This window comes from Labrus bergylta, chromosome 7 (genome assembly GCF_963930695.1).
Source record: "Labrus bergylta chromosome 7, fLabBer1.1, whole genome shotgun sequence".
Classification (NCBI taxonomy): domain Eukaryota; kingdom Metazoa; phylum Chordata; class Actinopteri; order Labriformes; family Labridae; genus Labrus; species Labrus bergylta.
The window spans coordinates 31,625,667-31,644,116 of record NC_089201.1 but is presented as its reverse complement, the minus strand read 5'-3'; the positions used below and the strand labels follow the sequence as shown (position 1 = coordinate 31,644,116).

General features: G+C 41.5%; 3 protein-coding genes across 3 annotated transcripts in view; all 3 read right to left on the bottom strand.

Moving 5' to 3' along the window:
- LOC136179606 (NLR family CARD domain-containing protein 3-like) overlaps window positions 1-7,042 on the bottom strand; it is a 360,535-nt gene extending 353,493 nt beyond the window's left edge. The window contains exons 1-2 of the mRNA XM_065956439.1: window positions 5,734-7,042; window positions 3,028-3,216 (exon numbers count right to left, since the gene is read on the bottom strand). Coding sequence (XP_065812511.1) covers window positions 3,028-3,158 — 131 coding nt within the window. The 5' untranslated portion in view covers window positions 3,159-3,216; window positions 5,734-7,042. The remainder of the gene's footprint in view (window positions 1-3,027; window positions 3,217-5,733) is intronic.
- A 1,135-nt stretch (window positions 7,043-8,177) lies between these two features.
- LOC136179755 (electron transfer flavoprotein beta subunit lysine methyltransferase-like) lies at window positions 8,178-9,768 on the bottom strand. The gene has a single exon (XM_065957466.1). The coding sequence runs from the start codon at window positions 9,113-9,115 to the stop codon at window positions 8,786-8,788; it is 330 nt and encodes a 109-aa protein (XP_065813538.1). The 5' UTR covers window positions 9,116-9,768; the 3' UTR covers window positions 8,178-8,785.
- Window positions 9,769-16,088: 6,320 nt separating this feature from the next.
- The window catches only part of LOC136179610 (NLR family CARD domain-containing protein 3-like), a 39,695-nt gene continuing 37,333 nt past the window's right edge, over window positions 16,089-18,450 (bottom strand). Inside the window, exon 9 of the mRNA XM_065956447.1 lies at window positions 16,089-17,020. Coding sequence (XP_065812519.1) covers window positions 17,005-17,020 — 16 coding nt within the window. The 3' untranslated portion in view covers window positions 16,089-17,004. The remainder of the gene's footprint in view (window positions 17,021-18,450) is intronic.

Sequence of the window (18,450 nt, the reverse complement as noted above, 5' to 3'; positions counted from 1 at the left end):
CCACCAACTTTAGAAAAAACATAATTAGGAATCATATTCCATAGAGATGTTGGGTTATTTAAAAATGTCTCAGCCTGTTCACTTTGAATGTTAAGAGCTGTGAAGTCTAAAAAGTTCAAGCCCCCACATTGACTCCTGTTTATTGTCACGTTCTTTTTAACATAATGTATTTTGTTTTTCCACAGAAAGTTAAACAACATATAATCAAATCTGTTGGTTACATTTTAGTCAACATCCAAAGATAGAGCCGGATTAGTGAGTCTGGAAATGCCCTCAGCTTTTGAGAGCAAGGTCCTTCGTCTCAGAGATAAATCTCTTTGTAAACAAGAGTTTTATCAACGATGGGATTCAAATTTAAGGTGCACCTTGTATTTTGCTCCTTGGTGATAACTACTCTCAGGTATGTGACCTGGTGATTCACTGGATTATTACAAATATAGGGAACATTACAATCTTTAACAGCCATAAATTCAAATGTTTAATATTTATGTTGAGACCTGAGACCTTTGAAAAGTTATTAATCAGCTTTATAGAGAGCTGCACACTGAGCATGTGCAGGAACTGTGTCATGACCTGCACACTGAGCATGTGCAGGAACTGTGTCATGACCTGCACACTGAGCATGTGCAGGAGTTGTGTCATGACCTGCACACTGAGCATGTGCAGGAGCTGTGTCATGACCTGCACACTGAGCATGTACAGGTATTAAAAAAAAAGTAAAATCCTAAATATAAGTTGCACCGGTATAAGGCGCGCTGTGTTTTTGAAGGTCTCTCAGAGAGAAAATAAAGTTTACACTGTCTTCCTGCGTTACAGTTTTTATTGTGTTCAGCGAAGTCCAAAACCTGCAGTTACTGTTCAGCTCTATCACCCTTTTAGTCTGTTTTCTCTTTGTGGAGTCTGCTCTCCTACCAGCTACAGTACGGTAGTCGAGCTCTCAGCCTGCAGGGAAAGTTGTGAAGCAGAGACCCCTAGCTTGTGATCTCTCTGCCCGACTCCGCTTGTTTCTCTTTAACTTTAATAAAGGACTCTTTCAATCAAAAGAGCGTTCAACAAGGTTTATTTATGGAACAATATCCTACAGTTTTCTGTAAATTCATTATTTTGACCTCTTGAGGGAAACGTTTTGAAAAAGTAGCGCAGCCAGACTGGTCTGTGTCGCTGTCTTTCCCAGAACAGCGTGCACTCAGCTCTTAATACACTGAGGGCCTGATTTACTAAGGTCCCAAGGAAAGAGTACTAAACTGTGTGTTCACTCCAAAAAAATTGCACGTTTGGTGAGTGTGTGATTTTTCGGGTGATCGACTAAGAAAGTTTGCGTGAATGACACCAGGTGCAAACCTTGTGGAGGCGGTACTATTTAAGTTAGGCTTTTGTGTCTTCTACTGGTTTACGTCATGGAGAGTTTGGACGGAAAGCAGGACGACTGCAAGCGCAAAATAGGTCTCAGTGGAAGAGGTAAATGAAGGTACAGTATTTTTGAGTTATAGCAGATAAAACTGAATATTACAAAAAGACAATTTGGTTTATAAGAAAACCTGGGCATTAAACAGGGCCTCTGTTTTCTTCATCTTTTGAAGATGAATTGTCATACATTGTGCAGGAGGTGTGAGCTGTGTCCTCTGTGGCGCTCAGGCGCGACACTCGGCACATTGTTGAGCACCAGACAGCTGGCCAGCGCTGTGTCTGATCGGACAGAAAGGCTCTGGAAAGAGGTATCGAAGACGGGGGTACAAGCAGTGGTGAGGTCCCCCCATCCAAGCGTAGCAGCAGCGGGCTGTAGAGGGAGGAGACGAGCGCACTATGGAGAGGAGCGCACGAGCTGGGGGAGAGACGCACAGCCCGAGAAAAAAGAAATCCCAAGTTTAAAATAAAATGTTGGTGAGAAGAGGGAAACAGGAAGAAATAAATGTCAGTGTTGAAATTCTTTAGAATGCAGAGGCTGTGGATGTTCAGTTTTGTTTAAATAGGCAACAATATAGTTTAATCATGGTGTTTCCTGCTGTCATTCCAAACATATTAACATGTGTGGAGAATAACGTGATCTGTATGCCTTCTTTGATTGAGCCTATGTCTCCTCCTAACTTCAATAACAGCAGCCTGTTGTGTGTAACACTGGTCTCCTGGGTTAGCACGTTCTTTTCAAAGGTGTTAAATTCAGACACTGTCACAATCACCTCAGTTTTTGTCAGGCTTGGTAAATCACAATGCGTGTACTAACTTAACTTATTTGCATTTTCTCCTTTCTAGGGCAGAAACGCCCCATATTGAATATTCATTAAGTCAAACGTACTAAATGGACAATGTGTGTTTTGCTCATATGAAAGATTCAATCCTCACAGTGTGCCGTTAGTAGATCAGTTAACACATTTTTTGCTGGTGGTATCAACTTTGCACACGTTTTAAGACACACAAACCTTTAGTAAATCAGGCCCAATGAATGAGGATGGTTTTTTAATCACGTCCGGTCGCACACAGTGATGGTGACTTCTGCACCCGCGGTAATGATGGCTCATGTGTCAACACTTTATACTGGTATATTAGTTGCACCTTTGTATAAGACCCAGACAACTTTTAAAATGAAAAAAAACAACAGGTATTAAAAGTGCATCTTACACCGGATGTTACGGTACTTCAGTAAAAAAAAAAGATCTCATTGTGTAGTCATGTTAAAAATATAAAAAAAGACAAACAAAGAGTGGACACAACAGAAAAAATGATTGAAAGAAAACGATCACAGCAGATCTCACTAAACTTCAGGATCAGTTTAAAAGACTTCTTCCTGCAGAATCACAGAGAAGACGACTAGATACACAACCAAAGAGTCAATACTGAAATCATATTATCTTATCTATAAACATATAATACATATATATAATCCTTAGTATGTTGTTATGAGTTCAGTGACTTTCTCTGTATGATCACTGTGTGCAGGTTGATGATTAAAAACAAGAAAATCAACACATTATGGTGTTCAGGACTCTTTTTTTAGCTTGACAGTTTGGTGATTAAAAAAAGTTCTCTTACTGTGGATCTGAGGGTCCTGGTTCATTACTGAAGGCTGGGGGAAGAACTTTAGACCGGTCACTCTTCATAGAGAGACAGCTGAACAGAGGAGACTCTGCTCTGTCCTCCTCTTTGTCTCCTCGATCACTCATCTTCTGATCTCCAGATTGATCAGAGGACAATGAAAGACGTTCATGCAGGTAAAACAACCTGAGGACAAAATAACAAACAGGTGAGACACAAGCAGGAAAAATGTGAAAGACAGAAATGGTCAAGTGTCCACATCTCATTACCTGATGTGATCCTTCATTTGATTTTCTCTTCCTTCCTGTCTGCCTAAGTACCTGATGCAGCACCTCAGTGCAGTTTGTTTTGATCCTAACATGATTTGTCCGTCTGATCTGCCCTGAATAATGCCAATAACAAGACATTGAGTCTTAAACTTTAAACATTAAACTAACATGTTAGTATTTAACAGCAACCATGACCTTTAGGACATTTGTACAACTAGAAGTGTATAAAACAGGGTTGGAAATCAGTACTCGTCACATACGGGTGTCTTTTTGCAGTGGCGGGTGAATTTGCTCAACCTACCGACCACAGTGGCAGAGCGAGGGTCACAATGGTGCTCTATATGCTGGATTTGGCAGTGCCTGTTTTAAATACGATATGATGCTCTTTATTGTCCTCACGGTGAAATTTGTCTTGGGCTCAAAGTGCTGCACACATTCAGCTATCTTCACAATAGAATCCATTGCAAAGCAATAGAAAAACACATCGACATGTAAACAGAAAAGATGCATATAACATATAATGCATCAGCTGCTGCTGAAGTCAGGACAGGACTTCTCGTTTTCTTGGTGACATTTATTTGATTTAAAGAAAATATTAAACACAGAGCTGAAACACACCTAACGGACATTACAGAGGGAAGTAGACGTTAACTATGGTAACCTAGCAACAGTGAGGGAGAGAGTGCAAGGAGAAGCGCTCTGAAACGGAGGTTGTGGACACAGGCCCTAATTCGATCATACACAGGTTCTATTTTTAACAAATTCTCAACAATGGAAGTTACTGGTTTAAACATTGTGGACGTGCTTTTATTGTGAAATAGCTATACAACAGTTTGATCAGGAGCTGCAGCCTCTAATTTTCTAACCTCATTATTCATGTAAGGATCTGATTGGGCGGGGCTGCTATGATAATGGGGTGCTGCGCTGATTGGCTGCACTTACAACAGCATGTCTCTGAGTGGTACGTTAAGGGTGCACTCACACGAGCAAAGTTGTCCTGTCCACTGGCCTGCACTCACACTGCTCCAGGACTAACCGGGCCTGAGCATGGTTACCCCTTACTTCGCTCCTCAAAACATGTGTGTGAAGTTTCTTGTTCTAAATCCACTTTGATCCTGTATTTTATCATGTCTATAAACCCCTCTATTTCAGTCCTGCTCAGAACAGGCTGTTTCTGTGTCTGTACCTTTAAATATGTAAATGAGCTGTGTCTGACCACACCCCGTCTCTGAAAGGGCTCGGGTGTACTCGGTCTTTCTCGCTCCATGTCCTATTGTTTACGGTGAGAAGGCAGACTCAGAGGGCAGAACAAACACCTAGCTGTGGGAGTGTCACCCACCTGGGGGAGGGGCTACTACCCTTTGTGATGTCATGAAGGGAAAATCTCCAAACGGCCTGTTTGAGCACACATTTTCTGAAAAGTGGAGCAGGTAAAAGACGGAGAGGATGGACTTTTCCCATCATTGGGGGGTTTGTAGACAGACTAGAGACACATATTAGAGGAACATGGGGAAGTGGATTTTGTATAATTTGTGACCTTACTGTTGATTTGTAAATGAGGTTATTTAAATGAAGCTGGTCAAGAATTTTACTTTGGAAAAACAGTTGAATCATCTCCAGTGTTTCATTTTTGTCAATATTATTTAAAATGATATTCTTACATACAAATGTTCATACCTAGTTGGATAGCTTGCAGTGTTGTCTCTCCCCAAACCCCACAAAATATAGTTTCAATACAACATTGAACAGAGCTGATCAAGCCACGACATGAACTAGATAGCTTCATCCTCAAACTCCAACATAACACACCCAGTTGCAGTTGGCATGGATCCCTGTACACGAACAAGCAGAAACCAGAAACTTGTGGTATGAAATGCAGAGAAACCGGACTGACTAGGGTTTGTTGGCAGAGTACTGCAGAGCTACACAGACACACCAACGCACAAATATGTAACGCTAACAATGGTGGAGTTTCAACGCAGAAGTAGCCTATACTGGTAAAACAGCTTTAACCAGACATCATGTTGTAGACAAGATGCGACTGTACATTGAAATGCCCTAGAAACGCAACACTACACTTGTGTAATAGGAATGAGGTGAATATCTGACAGTAAAAATAACAATTTTTCATGTAAAGCTTTGTCACCAACCCCGATTCTCCTCAACTGTTTTCTGTCTGATTGACACTGACTAATAACATCCTAACAAGTGGGAAACTGAGAGAGAAGGTAAATCCCTGAGTATAATCTGAGGCTAGCTGTGATTGCCTTCAGTTGAACATTAACAAGGCGATCACTTTAGTTTGGTGTTAAGCTTGTGATTGTGGCACAGAAGAAATGTAGGATATATGTAGTTTTTATTTCAAAGACACATTTCTATGTTATGACAGTTGAATGAATGTTCAAACAGATGTAAAAAAATAAACAGTACTCACCGGTGTTAAACTGAAAATCTGCTGTTTAGTTGAGAAAAACTTGATGAATTGGGTTGGATTTGTCTTTGGAGAGAGATGGAGAGACTTTTCTAGACTGCAGCTCTGCTGTGGCTCAAATAAACTGTTACTTTCAGATCAGATAATGTGATGTTGAAGCGTCAGTGTTGCTCCTCCTCTCAGTGTCACTATAAGGGAGGGTTTAATGCGTCTTTGGAAAACACATGACGAAGCTACAAATAGATTTCGTAAAGCATGAATGTTTTTTCATGAATGGAAATGTCAGTCTTTACACTCTGTAAGTCATGAACACACACATAGGCTGAAGTATACACACACAGGATCCTATGGACATGCACTAATGGAGAGATTTCAGAGTGACAGAGCTGCACACGGTGGGCACTCCTGAGCTGATGGTGGGGAGGGGGTTTGGTGCTCGCTTGTTCACGTTCAGTCAGTGTTTCGTTCACTGAACGTACTGACTGAAGCTCCGACACGAATCACTGACTGAGAGAGAGACTCAGAAAGTAACCTAAGCCCATTATTATTTTTTAATATTATTATTTTTTAAATCATTTTTTTGCCCTGCGTATATAATTTAAAATATAACTGTTCTGGCATAGAATATATTCGTTGCCATGCATCTTTTCTGCTGACATGTAGCCTATATTAAGTTAAATTAATTGTCATTCATGATAATGTTTGCAAACTGAAAGCTGCTTTAACAGGCACATACTTTTTCACGACACCCAGCCTAATTGTTATTAAAATATTTAGTGCTGTCCTATTTGTAGTTATTTATAAGAAATTATAGTTATTACCATTTTATTCATGTTTGTTTAGAAGTATTTTTATTTTTAAAATAAAGAAATTCTGTTAAATATAAAGATGTATGCCAGTTTTCTTTAAGTCTATGAATATTGTTTTGGTGGTCAAACTGGCTGCAATTTAAGGGGCTACCGCAGAAATCATGCCTATGGCACCAAAATGGTTAGGGCCGGCTCTGTGACAGACTTTGGAGGATTAAGGGAAGTTTAATGAATTGAATACATGCATATATCTGTGAATATATGAAGGATAGGAAGAAGATGAGGGTGTGTGAAGGAGATCCAGCAGAAGTTCAAACTCCTGACTGAAATTCCTCTCTGACAAATCAAAGTATTCCAGTAAAGTCAAAGTAGGCCTATCTGTACTGAAGCTCCATGAAGGAGACTAATCAGACCTTTAAAGACTTTAACACTAACATGTGATCCATGTCACAGCTGTTTTATAGAAATATGATTATTATCTTTGCATGAAGTTTCAGATTTCAACTCCATCACCGCCAACACCAGAACATTTGGAACAATCAGCAGAATTCAAACATTTGTACTCTTGTTTCAAATTATCCAATTTGTTTTTTATTGATCTTATCTGTAAGTTTTATTTCCCAACAGCAAGACTTAAATGTTTGGTAAACCTCTCGGGGGCTCAACGTCAAAACTGAGAAACATCCTGTTTAGTTGGTCAATCTATGTCATATTTACTTATATTCTGACTCATTATAGACTAAATAATATCCTTACAACAGAAGACAGGTCTCAGTATGCTTGAATATAATCTATAAATAATATTAAACATTTGAATATTTCTTGAAGACGATTCAGAGCAGGACATGAACGTCCTCACTGATTATTATTATGTCCCTGAACGCAGCAGTCAGAGCCACCTACATGTGAAAACGTTGAGTAGTAATAATACATTACAGTTCCTGTTTTCAGTCTGCTCACTTGTCTGAAAAATAAAACTGATGGCGCCACCTGCTGGACAAAGATTCAAAGCTTGATCCAAACAGCAGCCGAGCTCTTATCCAGCTGCTTCAAAGTGAGCAGCCTGATGACTCTGCTGGAGCCAGATTCACACGTAGCCCCGGCCGGGTCACACTCCTGTTCAGGTTTGATCTCTAAAGAGAGAGAAACTGGTCTGTAAGGCATTCAGATATAAACTACTGTAGGGTAGAGGTCACCGAGGGGCGGGCTGGAACAAAGAAAGATCAGTTGTAGTCTGTCTGTTGATGTCTCAGTATTTTTGCTGTCTTTCTTTTCTTATTGTATTTTGTCGTTGCTGTCCTGACCTTGTCTGTTTGTTTTTTCTGTGCCTTATTTGTCATGTATATGTCACCAGTTTGTCACGCTATTGCACCTCATTAAATGAATGAATGAATAAAAAACATTCCTGAGATAATCCACTGCTGGTACGGAGGTGCTCTCTGCCTCCTGTGTGTGAACAAAGAGTGTGTGTGTGTTTGAAGATACAAGTATATCCATCTCACATAGAACTGTGTTTGTCTTTGATTGAAATGGGGGCGGCAGTTGCGGTAGAGGGTCGCCGGTTCAAGTCCCTGGCCTGGTAGCTGGAGAGGTGCCAGTCCACTTCCTGAGCACTGCTGCCCTTGAGCGAGGCACTGAACCCCAAAACTGCTCTGGAGCGCTCGCTGTGGGCCGCCCCCTCACTCTGAGACCTCTCCATTAATGCATGTCCACAGGATCCTGTTTGTTCATGTGTGTGTTCATGTTTATTAAACAGAGTGATTCATAAAGGATCAATTCAAAATGAAATATGAAACACACATTGTGAGTGTGTGTAGTTGTCAAACTGAAAGCAGACATCACAGCCGTTTTTACATCTGCACTCCTGAAAACATGGAAATCATTTGAGGAGGACTGCTCCTGACTGCAGACGCAGCACTGAGGGAATGCTACTTTCAACATCAGGCTACTTTTAGAAAATGACCAACCCTGCCTTTAAGCGTGATATTGATTTGAGGTCATATCGCCCCGCCCTGCTAACCAGGCTACCGGAGCAGCAGCAGCACGGCGCCATGCTTCCTCTCCTGAACACAGACAGAAGAGAGGGAGTTGTTTTGATACAGCTGATCATTCAAATATCTAAAAGAAGTGATCATTCAGATTGGGAAATGTACCAACCTTCCTTGTTTGTGTGACTTTCAAATAAAACACAGTCCTCTCAACCTCACACAGTCCATGTTTTCTTGAAGAATAATTCTCTCAGGTGTTCAGAGTTCAGGTGTGTAGCTCCAGACGCCGCTGCAGCTCAGGCCGTAGTTCTCCTCTCTCACACTGTCGGGCAGCTCAAACTGAGCCAGCGGCCTCAGGAGGCGTCGGATGGCGTGCTCCTCAAACTGAGCTCTTCCTGGATCTCCGATCAGGACTTTGGTGCCGTGGGTCTCCATGCAGCGGTTCAACCAGCTGTGCAGGCTGGTGGCGAGGGACTGGTCGTAGAACATGTCGCCCAGCAGGATCAGGTGGAAGGCGGCGGGCGGTGAACCCATGATGTTGTGGGTGAGACACACAGGAGGCTGCAGGCCGTTCAGCTCACTGTTCATGTGCGTCGCCACGGCTGCCACTGGAACACAAACAGGCGGGTTAACACGTCACAGGGTTAGGCTTCAAGGAATCATGGTGTTCATGTGTTTCTTTTAATCACAGCAGTCTATATACAGGGTTCACACTCTTTTCCAGGGATCATTTTCCAGGACTTTTCCAGGACATTTTCAGCCATGATGGAGCTGGTATGACAGTCCGTGATCGTGCCACGCCAATATTAAGTGTAGTCTTTAACAAGGTTAATCACACCCACTGTGAGCTACCGCTTCAACGGTTAAACATTTAATATCATGTTAAGGTCCATTTTTTACACTTAACAACGCAGTATTATATTTGAAGAGACAATGCTAGCAAACAAGAAACTTTCAATGGATTCTTGTTCCTCGTGTCCCTGGCTGTACCCCTGAGAAGTTTCAGCAGATTTTACTGGAGACTTTTTTAAATGATTAAAGTTGAATTCTGGTCAAATTGCATAGAGACGCTGATATTTTAGAACATTTTAATTCATTTTTCTAAAAAACAAGAAACTTTCAATGGAAAGGTCTTCTGGTTTCTGTTTGTAGTTCATTTAAAGTCCCCATGATACTGACAGCAGGCAGAACATTATCTGCACTGAGGACCACCTCCCACAGACGGGATTCTGACAATGATTTGTTTGTCTTAAGAACCAGATACATGCTCAATGATAAATGGATTGAGCTTGTAAAGCACTTTTCTGGTCTTCTGAAGACTCAAAGCTCTTTTTACACCGCAGGTCACACCTACACATTCACACCCTGATGGTAGAGACTGCTGAGTGAAGAGACCATCAGAAATAACTAATCCCTTTCATAGACACACATACGCCACTGATGAAGCAGCGAGAGCAAATCAGGGTTCAGCGTCTTGCCCAAGGACACGTCGGAGATCTGGCTGCAGGAGCTCGGGATTGAACCCCCAAACCTTCCGGTTGAGAGACGACCGACTCTACCAACCGAGCCACAGCCGCCCCTGAATCGCCCAAAATTTCATACGTTAAAATGAAATAATGTTGAGCTCCATCACAGCTTTTTGACTTCTTGCGTCAACCATCTGAGACCTCAGCCAACCACACGAGAGAAAAACCTTCCACCCGTTGACGACATACAGCGAATGTTTTAATGTTCCTATCAAAATAAGAGCCTGAAAATGTGTCCATGCTGTGATGTCATGATGTGAGTAAATAACACAGTAGAGTAAGAGATGAATGAATGCTTACTAGGGTCGATGTCGTTAGCCACTACATGAGCGGCACCGCACAGAATGGCGGCGATGGCGGAGGCTCCGCAGCCGCTGCCCAGATCCAGAACGGTCTGACCCCGACACACTGCGGGGTGGTCCAGGAGAAACCTGAACACAGAGACAGAAACAAACAAAACAGCTGTTTAGGTTTGTGAAACCAACGAGACGCCAGAGTCACTTCCTGCTCCGTGCCACAGGTCGGAATCAAACCTACGGTCTCTGCACATTGTGGCCCTCGAGCTAACCACTAGGCCATCGCCACCCCTTTATCTTAATGTCTTTGTTGCATAATTTCAACGTATTGAAGCGACTGCTCAAACTAATCTTTAAATGACAGTGAGCCTTTGTCCCAGGCGTCTGATGTGTTAGAAGTCCTTCACTAAAAGGTGGCTAAGGTCCTGGACCTCCTGACAACACTAAAGATCTGCACTGAGCAGCCGCTGAAGTCCTGAAGTCAAACACTGGAGCTCAGAGAGTTTAGTGAGAACAATAGAGAAGACGAGGGAACCAGCTGAACAATTGACTCAGGACTTTTGCTTTTATATCGTTATTAAGACGTCTCCTACTGAGCCAAGACACATGCACATTTCAAAAAATAAATCAACCTGTAGTTGGTCCGAACTTCATGGTGTCACGTCCAACACGTCTTTATGACTTCATTCTCGGTTTGGGAGGCGTGGTCTCATTGGACAAATCATCATTATCATCTTATTTCATTAAAACTTCATTAAAGATAGAGTCGGTATCTTTTCAAAATAAAATACAGACTTCTCCTAAAGCTGCTCCATTGTCCCTTCTGGGCCTCCGTACATGTGTGGTGGTGACTGTGTCTGCAGAGACTCTGTCCTCTCACTGGATTTTACTGTTCTGCTTTGTTCTGGTTGACTCAGGATGTTTCTGGGCGGAGCTGGTGTGTTTTGTAGTGTCTCATCTGTATGCATGTACCTTATATTCTCTAATAATCAACATTTATGTCAAGTAGTCATGCTGCATAATCATATGTATCTCAGTAAACTGTATCTTAATAAACTGAAACTGCACCTCAGGGTAAAAATGCATTTAGCAGAGCACACAGGAAGGAGCCCTCAGGGGAGGGTGAAAGAAAGTTCAGTACAGCAATACAGAAAGGTGAATCCTTAAAGTTACCACTAAAGATGAAGTTGAACAGATCAGCTGGTAAAAAGAGGGCGTGAAGAAGCTTGTCCCCACGCCTCTGCAAAGCCATACATACTGTAATCTTTGTCTGTTTTAGTCTCTTCAGTTGAAGGGCTCACTGCTTTATGACTTCATGAATACAGCTTCCTGTGCTCATGTTCTTTGGCCTCCAGGTCCGGTCTCTGAAGAGGACTTTGCAAACTTTAAGGACTACAATTACACCGTGAAGAAAACAGAAAATAGATTCAGAACTTCAAGATGTTGCGGCTTCATTGGGTTCGGATGTAGGTTTAATCTGGGTCCAAATTTGATACAAAATGTCACTACAGTTTCCTCCAGACAATGACAGCGCACAGGTGAGTGGAGGAGTGGATACAGTTCAGTGATTGGACGAGATTCAAACCGGCGAATATGACGGACGTGGACGTAGCAGCAAAGAAGAGAAAATATAATCAGAGTGAGGAGAAACACCACAATCATTGTTCATTTTAACTGCATTAAAGTTCATATTTTAACACCATATTTATCGACTTTAAAGGTCACATATTCTGCTAAACCCACTCCCCCATGTTCCTCTAACTCTAACATGTGTCTCTAGTCCGTCTACAAACCCCCCAATGATGAGAAAAGTCCATCCTCTCCGTCTTCTGCCTGCTCCACTTTTCAGAAAATGTGTGCTCAAACAGGCCGTTTGGAGATGTTCCCTTCATGACATCACAAAGGGCAGTAGCCCCTCCCCCAGGTGGGTGACACTCCCACAGCTAGGTGTTTGTTCTGCCCTCTGAGGCCGCGATCACACCGAGACGCGCCGCTGCAGACGCGGGCGCTCATAAATACATTTATTTAGTTTAGATTTCCAAGGTAATTCTAATTAGAGGAAACCATGGACCTAACTTCATATTACTTTACTGGAAATGTATTCAAGAAATGAGCAGCTATTTATCACCTGCTTCTCTGGAAATAGCAGAATATAATTACTCGGTGATGTTGGGATAATTCTCCATACATTTTGTGGTGAATTGTGATTTCATTTCAAATAAATGATTTGATAATTGTCACCTACTTACCATGAAATTTGGGGGTAATTTCAAAGAAATTGGAAAAAACAGTTACTTACCAATTAGGACTTGCTTACAATTAAGATCGGGCATTATTTCAAAGAGGTTACGTGCTAATTTTCACTCAATTGTCATGAAATTCAGGGGTAATTTCAATGAAATCAAAAAAAAGTTTGTCTAATTATCACCTAATTACGACGAAATTTGCGGACCTGTAAAGTGTTACCTAGATTTTTGTACAATTCAAAGTGTACATATCATTTTCCAGTAACTTTGACATTTGTCGTTTGAATGATTTACAACGGGGATGTAAAGCAGCTGTGCACCAACAGCTGTTAGTGACGTCACTACTAAAGAGGTGAAAGGTGAATGAAACAGGTATATTAGAGATCTCACCGTGACAGCGCCTGTCCTCCGGGCCAGTAGATCGCCCAGTACGGGTCCTCGTAGGGCCACAGTTCGGGTCTCTCCGTCCAGAATCTGCGGCTGTGAGACACACACCTCCGTCTGAATGCTGTGAACGAGCCTTTAACACACCTGCTCCATGTAGAGGACTTAAAGAGTCCAAACATGACCAGTTAGCCACGGAGCTACTCGTCAGAGCCCTTCTTATGTCTCTGTCACCTTCTGTCGTTTTTTAACATCTTAAAACCCGATAAGAAATGAAAACACACAACTTTCTTCTTCGTTGGCTGGCATCCAAAAAGTTGCATTACTGCCATCTGCTGGATTTAATTATTACTCACATTCCTAAATCCTCCTCAATAAACCTGTTCTCAAGAGAGATTTAAACAAGCATCTTCGTCCTCTCCCTCTCTCCCCACACTCCAAAATACTTTTTACATCTCTTCTTACGAGTCCCTCTCTCTCCATTTCTGACATCATGTTCTGTCTATGTGCTACATACTTTCTACATTTAATAACTACATGTTCAACTGTTTCTGCTAGATTGCATATCTCACAAAGACCAGATGAATGTTTTCCAGTGATATGTAGAGAGCTATTTAAATGACTGTGACTGATTCTTAACCTGGACATTACGACCTCCTCTCTTCTGTTGCTCCCTCTGTATTTTACTTTCTCTATTTCCCTCTGAATTGAATATAAATGTCTTCCCTTTGTCTGATTGTTCCGATATTGTTGCCATTCCTGTTTGATTTTACTCCATGTGACTCGTTTCCCCTCTGACTGAGATCATTTGATGTTAATATCAATCCTCTCTTTCTTTACAGCTTCCTTTGCCAACCTGTCCACCTTTTCATTTCCTGCTATACCAGAATGTGCTGGAACCCACATGAACATCACATCTGTCCCCTGTTTAACCACCTGGGAATGTGTAAATATGATTTCATATAATACATCTTGACGACTGTGAGATGATCCTGATTGAATACTGTATAAAGCGCTGACTGAATCACTGCATATCAGCACTTTCCTTCCTTTCATTTGCTCAACACATTCTAATGCAACTAAAATGGTGTACAACTCTACTGTGTACACGTTCAGGAAATCTGACGTTCTCTTCACTACTTCAACCTTGAACCTTTTGGGATAAACGCAGCTGATCCTGTTGCATTTGTCATCGGGTCTTTAGATCCATCTGTGAATACTTGTACATGATCTCCATATCTCTGTTCTATGTGTTCATAGAATTCACTAACTAAATCAACATTTCTTTTCCTTTCCTTTATCTTTAGTAACTCCAAGTCTACTTCAGCTGTCTCAAGCATCCACATTGGAACTGGTGGCCATAAAACAGCTGGACTGATATCCTTGTCATACACTCCCATATCTCTCGCCACTCTATCCCCTATCCATCCAAAACTGGACTTAATTGTTCTCTCTTTTTCCCAGCAATCCTTTAACACTGATTTTGTTGGGTGACTATCTCCATGTCCTCTCAAGTTCAGCCAATAATTAGCTAATAGCTGTTTCCTCCTTAAACATAGTGGCATCTCTCCTACTTCTACCTGAAGTGCACATATTGGAGATGATTTCACTGCCCCAATACATATCCTAAGAGCCTGTGCCTGAATCATTTCTAACTTTGCAAGTGTTGTCTTTGCTGCAGATCCATATACCACACTCCCATACTCAATCCTAGTTCTAATTAACGCCACATATATATATTTTAAGGCAGCAACATCAGCTCCCCAATCCATTCCTACAAGACATCTCATTACATTTATTACTTTTTTATAATAAAAAGAAAAGGAGCTTCATAACAACAGGAATGGAAGTGGAAGAGGTTGAATAAAAAAGGGAAATAAATAAATAGATAAATAAATAAAGAGATAAAATAAGGTTAGTAACTCTCGCGCTAAGTGACCCAGATAAATGATTAGTCTTTTCACTTAGTGGAAGTTACTAACAAAAGAACAAATGCTGCATGAGAGAAGGTGACAGGTCAGAGGAGAAAACACCAAGATGAAGTTTGATAATAAGTTCAGTGCAAAAAATAACAACGCATCACGGCACAAAAGCCAGAAGTATCTGCTCCACAATTTCACCCTTGAACATTTACAGCGTGGTCGGGGGCACAGCTCTCTCTGGGGGATTAATCAAACAGTGACGCTCTCCCAACAGAACAAGCTGGACCAAACGGATCAGTGCGCTCTTTTGAACTTACTGCAGAGCGCACGCTTCACCAAATCATCTAATAATGCAAAACCAGCCATGATGTAACATTTCAAAGTAACGCCTGTCACAGACGACTTTTTAAGGTTTTCACACCAATTAGGCAACGGGTCTGTTTCAAACCACACAAAATCACTTATTTTGTGTTTTGAATTTAAAAAAACTGGGAACATGCATCTAGGTTGAGATGGATTCTGGCGTGCTGTGACACTCGTGGTGCTTTTTATTTGTAGTTTCAATGTTCTACCTCTAGATTCTGTGTGTAAGCATGCTCAGAGCTGTGCTTATATTTACACACATTTCTAAGTAAAAGAACAAGTTGATAAATTCCACTCTTTGTGTGGGAATGTTCTTACACACTCATTACTCACAGATCCGTGCTCACACACTGTTGATAGATGAGCCCCCTGATTTTGTGCTTCAAACGTTCGTACACACGGTTTAAGCACATATCTGTTAGTGAATGAGGCCCATTATCTTTTGTTTCTCTGCAACACGTTCAACTGGATGCCTCATTATAGAGAGCGTAATGCTGCAGCTCCCCCTGGTGGTGAACCTGTGTCAGTGCTATGTGAGTCCTTAAGACGTGATCATGTGAAAGCCTCCCCCAGTTTGAAGCAAAGAAATAAATCATTTTACAATCTTTAAAAATCAGATATATTTATACAATTTACTATATTTATTTAATACCACATTCTACTCTAATTCTGTGTAGAAGCAGCATGTTTGTGTGGACAATATCACACTGTGGAGCTGAATGAAATGTGAGTCTGTCTCAGAACACTTTCACTAACAGAGACCGCACCTTTACTGATTGAAATAAAGAGTAAGAGTCAGGTGAGGGGGGAGAAGGACAAATGTGTGGATCTTTGTGGAAAACAAAGTTTTATTTCAAATACAAGCGGAGAAGAAAATTACAGAGAGCAGACAGAGAAATAATCTCTTCAGATCGATCAGTCTGGGAGAAAACTGTGGAAACAGTGACACCTGTGGCAGAAAGCAGTGATAGCAGCAACAGAACCTAAACATGAATTATTATTCAAATAAAACCCTCCACAGATTGAATTTATTTCTATTTAAAATCCTGAGATAATAAAAACAGAAGGTTCAAACATCAAAGTGTAATAAACATCAGAAGTTAAAAATAAAGATAGTTTGATAACGTGTCCGTTGTTACCCTGACATGATGAATGAATATCAATGATTGAGTCTGCATGTTATTCAGCTCTTTTTATATCATCTCATATTACATCAAATATTCAGGTGCTGACTCTGCACCTGGATCCAGACATCCTGTTTGTAGTTCTTTTAAAAACTCAGTGAAGCCTCCTCTTTGTTTTGATCCAACAAAGAGACGACTGATTTATTATCAGACGACTCGTGGTTAAAAGCAGAACTTCACACTTTAACTTGCACAGCTGGAATCAACTTCTACTGTTATCTGTGAATATGAGTCAATGAATAACCTGCACCACTACACATGTCCACAGGGTGGCGCTGCAACAGAAACATTTATATCCAAATCAAAGAGTTCATCTTCGGTTGTTGAGTCATGAAGCAGTTTAAATTCAGAATATGAGAATAGAAAAATGTCCGAGGTCATGGTCCTGTGTGTGACGGTGGAGCTGATCTCAGAGCAGCTCAGACTGCAGCACTGAGAGTCATCTGCGCTGTGATTGGTCCGTCAGTCTCCCAGTAACACAGCCCAGTTAAAGACTCACCAACACACCAGCTGCTGCTTCCAGCTCTGTGATCAGCAGGATCCTCTCTTTAAAGACTCACCTCCTCCTCCAGCTGTTGATATAAAAAGAGATAAATGAGAGATTAGACTCTGAGAGAGACTTCATGATTATTCTGATCATATAATATCATCGTTATCATGATTATTCTGATTATCAGTGATACAGAACATCCAGTATGAAGAGCAGCAGGGACTTCAGTCCTGCTCAGAAGTGAAGTGGGCGTGGAAAGTAGCACGCCACCTTTCAGCTCTCGTGGTCACTCGTGTTGGTGACTTGAAGCTGAAAGGGACAGAGAGTCCTTGAAGGCATCATCGTGTCACAGACAGTTGAGTGATGTGTTTACCGAGAGTCCTTGAAGGCATCATCATGTCAGAGACGGTTGAGTGATGTGTTTACTGAGAGTCCTTGAAGGCATCATCGTGTCACAGACAGTTGAGTGATGTGTTTACCGAAAGTCCTTGAAGGCATCATCATGTCACAGACAGTTGAGTGATGTGTTTACTGAGAGTCCTTGAAGGCATCATCATGTCACAGACAGTTGAGTGATGTGTTTACTGAGAGTCCTTGAAGGCATCATCATGTCACAGACAGTTGAGTGATGTGTTTACTGAGAGTCCTTGAAGGCATCATCATGTCACAGACAGTTGAGTGATGTGTTTACTGTTGATTCATGTAAACTGTGTTTAAATCTAGCAGCAGCAGTTTCTGATTTTCTCTGCCTTTTGGGACAGAAATAACAGCAGACATTAAACACACCTTAAAGAGTTATTTCCACCTGGATGAACTGCAGTGTCTCACAGGTGTGCTGTGTGTAATCTGTCCCTGTGTGTGTTACGAGCCTTGTGGAAGAACAATGTGAACCTGTCTGTGTCTGTGCATCTCACCATCTTACTAATGGAGCCTTTAAATAGCATGGAAATACTGCACCATGACTTTAGAGCAGGTTTTTGTTGGTCCATGGTGCAGCTGCTTTCTGCCCCCTGAGACAGCAACGCCCCACCAACACACCTGAGCACAGGTCATGTTAAGACCTAAACACACTCAGGGGAAAGAGGAAGTGCTGATTCAACGTTTACTGATGTAAAGGTTCAAGTGATTTATCTCAAGTGTCCTCACAGGGAAATGAAAAAGTGTCCCTCTGAAGAACATTTCTTTGTTTGGTGCAAAGTTAACAGAACTTCACGTCATATTTCAGAGATCATTAAACTGAATTTATTCTGACTTCAAATAAAAGAAAAATAACAAACATTAACTTTGCTCTAATCAGTTTGATGAAGAATGTCTAACTGCTCTCAATCTGAATGGCTACTCCTCATGTCTCTTATTTTTCGTCGCTTGAACCGGAAGTCGTTCTGTGCCGCCATGTTGATGGACGTCTCAGGTCTCTTATTTTCAGCACAGAGGATCGAGGAAACTTGAGACCAGCCTTCCAGGAAGTCTTTTTACGGACAGACACGCCCCCTTATCAAATATCTTTTTATT

Bases quoted from the DNA above. Each gene is read 5' to 3' on its own strand.
- LOC136179755 (XM_065957466.1), bottom strand. From the start codon at position 9,115: ATGAACAGTGAGCTGAACGGCCTGCAGCCTCCTGTGTGTCTCACCCAC.